This window comes from Populus alba, chromosome 1, assembly GCF_005239225.2.
Source record: "Populus alba chromosome 1, ASM523922v2, whole genome shotgun sequence".
NCBI lineage: Eukaryota > Viridiplantae > Streptophyta > Magnoliopsida > Malpighiales > Salicaceae > Populus > Populus alba.
The window spans coordinates 1,670,317-1,675,374 of record NC_133284.1 but is presented as its reverse complement, the minus strand read 5'-3'; the positions used below and the strand labels follow the sequence as shown (position 1 = coordinate 1,675,374).

Below are 5,058 nucleotides of genomic sequence, written 5' to 3'. Positions count from 1 at the left end.
ATATATATATATATATATATATATATTAAACATTGGCTCATTATAATCTATTAATGGAATCATTAAAAACTTGATGATTGAATTAACAAACTTAGTTAAGTCAATAAAATAATTAAAAATATATCAAAATTAATTAAATTTAACTGAGTCACAATTTATTTAATTCAACTAAAAATCTATACTCCATCCAACTCTTATCTCAAATTTCATAGATAAGAATTGTTACGGGTTTAATATTTACGCTACTGCCAACGTTGTAAGAAGCGAATCTTAAGAGAGAACCAGGAAGATTAAAATAAGAGTTTTTCTCATCTCCCAAGTCCTTGAAACAAAGAAAAAACTCCAAGTCCAAGTCCTCCCTTCATGTGTCTAAACCGACCATGCTCTTCGCACGTGTGTCTCACTTCCCTAAGCTAAATAATCTAGTCATATCATACTATAAAACAGAAAAAAGAAAAAGATTATAATAAAAAAGAAAATTGTCAAAAAGGGTTCAAAGAAAGTTGGTAGAGAGTAGGTTCACTATTTCTTTTCTTAGTAGATTCAGTCTTCGATATCTGTCACCCCACATGCTCTCAACATTTCTACATAAGTTCCCTCACTCTTCAAGCTCCATTATTGCTCTCTTACCATTCCATTTTTGCGCCTTAAAAGAAGGGCTCTTGGCTTCAACAGTAGCTAGTGGCTGACTGACCACTAAGGTACTTCAATTTTATACTCTCTTCTTTTCTTGATTATGCAATGCAGAAACTCACAGGGTTGTGTGGTTTGAGTAGTTGTTGAAACCTTATGCTGTTTTTGTTCACTCTTTTAAGTAGTGGGAATGGTGCATATTATACTTGCATCTGTTCTCGTGGAGCTGTGAAAAAGTTGGAGTTTCCTAGTTTTGTTTGCTTAAGGTTGCTTCTTGAGTTTGATTTCATTTCATAGGTTGTTCAATTATTTGCTTGTTTGTTTATTGCAGTAGATCTGTTGTGTTACTGTTACAAACTCCACTTTCTTTATGACTGGAGTCCAACAAGTCCATGTTGACTAATGTGTGATTTGTTCTGTTTGGTTGTTGTGAAATTATGGTATTGCTATGTCATTTTCTTTGATTTCTTTCATTTTCTCAGCAGTTGAAGGGGTGCTATGGGTTTTAACACTAACCCTGTTATTTTCTTGCTTTGCTTTTGCAGATATTGTGGTTTCTGGTCCAGAGCTTCCAATTGAAGTGCCTAATGTTGCTCTGCAACTCTGTTCTGGATGATGAATTATAAGGTTCTTTAGTCTCTTGTCTCCTGTGCTTCCATCTTTACCTTCTTTGAGCTATCCTTTTCAAAATAGTTCTTAGCTTCCTTGTATTCCAACATTGAGTTTAGTGACTCAAATTTGTCCAATTAGCCTGGAAATAACAAGAACAAAGTTGGGTTTTTACCATTTGAAGCCTTGTCATTTCGTGAAGTTTCATTTACTTCTGTTGAATCCATAACCTGTTTCAATATCCTTATTTTGAAAGCCTCCATCCCCTCTTGTGTGATTTTTGAGTGCTTCTTGCATATCTCTGGTTTCGTTAGTGTAAATTAAGAAAAATGCAGAAGCTACCGCAATCTGTTGATTTTGCTCTAAAGGAGACCTCACCAAACATTGGTGCGGGATCTGTCACGGGCAATAAGCTTTCATGCACCTATGACCTTGTTGAGCAAATGCAATATCTTTATGTTCGTGTGGTGAAAGCTAGAGATTTGCCTCCCAAAGATGTTACTGGTAGTTGCGATCCGTATGTTGAAGTAAAGCTTGGAAATTACAAGGGAGTCACTAAGCATTTTGAGAAGAAAAGCAACCCAGAATGGAATCAGGTTTTTGCTTTCTCGAAAGATAGAATTCAAGCTTCAGTTCTGGAGGTGTTTGTGAAGGATAAGGATGTTGTCTTAGATGATTTGATTGGTTGGATGATGTTTGATCTCAATGAAGTGCCAAAACGTGTTCCGCCGGATAGTCCTTTGGCACCACAGTGGTATAGACTGGAAGATAGGAAGGGGGGTAAGATTAAGTCTGGGGAGCTGATGCTGGCTGTTTGGATGGGAACTCAAGCAGATGAGGCATTCCCTGATGCTTGGCATTCAGATGCAGCCAGTGTTGGTCCTGATGGTGTTAACAACATCCGATCTAAGGTATATCTTTCACCCAAGCTTTGGTATGTTAGGGTCAATGTGATTGAAGCTCAGGACTTGGTGCCTAGTGACAAAAGTCGGTTCCCAGAAGTATTTGTGAAGGGCACCCTAGGAAATCAAGCACTGAGAACCAGAACATCTCAAATTAAGACTATCAATCCAATGTGGGATGACGACTTGATATTTGTAGCTGCTGAACCTTTTGATGAGCCTTTGATTTTGACTGTGGAAGATAGATTGGGACCAAATAAAGAAGAAGTTTTGGGTAAGTGTGTGATCCCTTTGCAACTTGTGCAGAGGAGGCTAGACCACAAGCCAGTTAACACTAGGTGGTTTAATCTTGAGAAGCATGTGGTTTTAGATGGGGAACTAAAGAAAGAAACCAAGTTTTCCAGCAGGATTCATGTGAGGATCTGTTTAGATGGAGGGTATCATGTTTTGGATGAATCAACTCACTACAGCAGTGACCTTAGGCCAACAGCAAAACAGTTATGGAGGCCTAGCATTGGGATTTTGGAACTGGGGGTTCTAAGTGCTGTGGGGCTGATGCCTATGAAGACAAAGGATGGCCGAGGTACGACAGATGCTTATTGTGTTGCTAAATATGGGCAGAAATGGGTGCGGACAAGGACAATTGTTGACAGTTTCACTCCGAGGTGGAATGAGCAGTACACTTGGGAGGTTTTCGACCCGTGTACTGTCATTACAGTTGGGGTTTTTGATAATGGTCACCTTCATGGTGGTGGAGGGGGGAAGGACTCAAGAATTGGGAAAGTGAGGATTCGTCTATCCACACTCGAAACTGATAGAGTTTATACTCATTCCTACCCTCTTCTGGTCCTGCATCCTTCTGGGGTGAAGAAGACGGGTGAAGTTCAGTTAGCTGTGAGGTTCACATGCTCATCTCGGGTTAATATGTTGCACATGTATTCACATCCGTTGTTGCCAAAAATGCACTACATTCAGCCATTGTCAGTGATGCAGCTTGATAGCTTGAGGCACCAAGCAATGCAGATTGTCTCGATGAGGCTGAGCAGGGCGGAACCACCTTTGCGGAAAGAGGTTGTGGAATACATGCTTGATGTAGATTTGCATAAGTGGAGCATGAGGAGGAGCAAAGCTAACTTTTTCAGAATTATGGGTGTTCTAAGTGGCTTGATAGCTGTTGGAAAATGGTTTGATCAAATCTGCAATTGGAAGAACCCTCTGACTACCATTTTAATTCACCTCCTTTTCATAATCTTGGTCCTTTATCCTGAGCTAATACTTCCCACAGTTTTCCTCTACCTTTTCGTGATTGGACTATGGAACTTCCGGTGGAGACCAAGGCACCCTCCTCACATGGACACACGGCTTTCTCATGCTGATGCTGCTCATCCTGACGAACTTGATGAAGAATTTGACACATTCCCAACTTCCAGACCATCAGATATTGTCAGAATGCGATATGATCGTCTAAGAAGTATTGCAGGGAGGGTTCAGACTGTAGTAGGTGATCTCGCAACTCAAGGGGAAAGATTCCAGTCTCTGCTGAGTTGGAGAGACCCGAGGGCGACCACGTTATTCGTGACATTCTGTTTAATTGCTGCCATAGTTCTCTATGTCACTCCTTTTCAGGTTGTAGGCCTTCTTATCGGCATTTATGTGCTCCGACATCCCAGGTTCCGCCACAAGCTTCCTTCAGTTCCCCTCAACTTCTTTAGGAGGTTGCCTGCAAGATCCGACAGCATGCTATAAGCTCAGTTCTTCCCCCAGCCCAGCTCTTATCAGCAGGTGGAACATGCATCAATTAGACAAGCACATTCATGGTCCAGATATAATGTCTTTTTTTTTTCTTTTTTTTTTTTTAAATCTAATTCCATTGGCAAATTCCATGAATTGCAGCCTGTTTGTGTTTATTACCAGAAACATGGGGACAAAAGGATGGTTTTGCTTGAAGGTTTAATTCTTCAATGTGTCAGGAACTTAGAGGATTTTATTCCCTATTTTTTTTTTTTTTTTTTTAAATCCTGATTTGTGTCATTAAGTTTTTTAATCCCAAGCCATCATCCTTCTATCCAAGTTCCCAATGTAGTTATAAGAACGGACTCGGGAGTTGGCCTGTCTCACCTAGGTATCGGGTGTTAATCCAAGCTTTTATTTTGAAAATTCTGAATATATATATATATATATATATATATATATATATATATATAAAACTAAAATAGTGTTTTATTTTATTTGTTGATCTTGGATCAGCAAATCATTGGGTTGAACCGCCAACCACGTCGAGTCTTGTAGTTGTAACTACGGTTCCATTCTATTTTAAATTTAATTTATCGGACGCGACAAAAGTGGGACACGTGTTTGGGAGTTACCCTTCAATAGATAAAATAAATTTGTGGTCGTAGATCCTTAGTACATTAATTTAAGCTAGGACGGGAAGTTCGTGGATTAAAATATAAAAATGGAGGCGAATTTTATATGCCTATATCTCATACAAAACATTTTATACAACTCATCAATTAAAAAACATAAAATAAGATTAAATTGAAACAAAATAAAATTCAAACATTAGCAAATCAGTGATTCCACCGTTGTGTCAAACACTGACCAAGCACATACGTACTTTCTTTAATTCGGTAACAACTCTGGAGGGCAGGTTTTTTTCGAATTTTCTTCTCCTTGTCTGTCGTAGTCAACCTCCAACATGTTAAAGAACCATCTTAGTCCAATAGCTTAAACTATTAGGTGAGGTCCTAGGATATGATTTATATTATTCTCTAACACACCCCCTTAAGTGAAAGCCTTTTGGGCTTGAAACTTGCACAGGCCCACATTAAACTTGCACAGGCCCACATTACCTTGTGCTTAATTTTTATCAAATAAATGGGGATGGTGAGATTCGAACTCGTGACCACTTGGT

General features: G+C 39.1%; 1 protein-coding gene across 1 annotated transcript; it reads left to right on the top strand.

Annotated features, from left to right (window-relative positions):
- Positions 1-514: 514 nt before the first annotated feature.
- On the top strand, positions 515-4,129 carry LOC118061435 (multiple C2 domain and transmembrane region protein 5). Its single transcript, XM_035074856.2, has 2 exons — positions 515-701; positions 1,179-4,129. The coding sequence occupies exon 2, from the start codon at positions 1,572-1,574 to the stop codon at positions 3,888-3,890; it is 2,319 nt and encodes a 772-aa protein (XP_034930747.1). The 5' UTR covers positions 515-701; positions 1,179-1,571; the 3' UTR covers positions 3,891-4,129.
- The last annotated feature ends 929 nt before the right edge of the window (positions 4,130-5,058 follow it).

Excerpts from the sequence above, each read along its gene's own strand:
- LOC118061435 (XM_035074856.2), top strand. The coding sequence starts at position 1,572 with ATGCAGAAGCTACCGCAATCTGTTGATTTTGCTCTAAAGGAGACCTCA.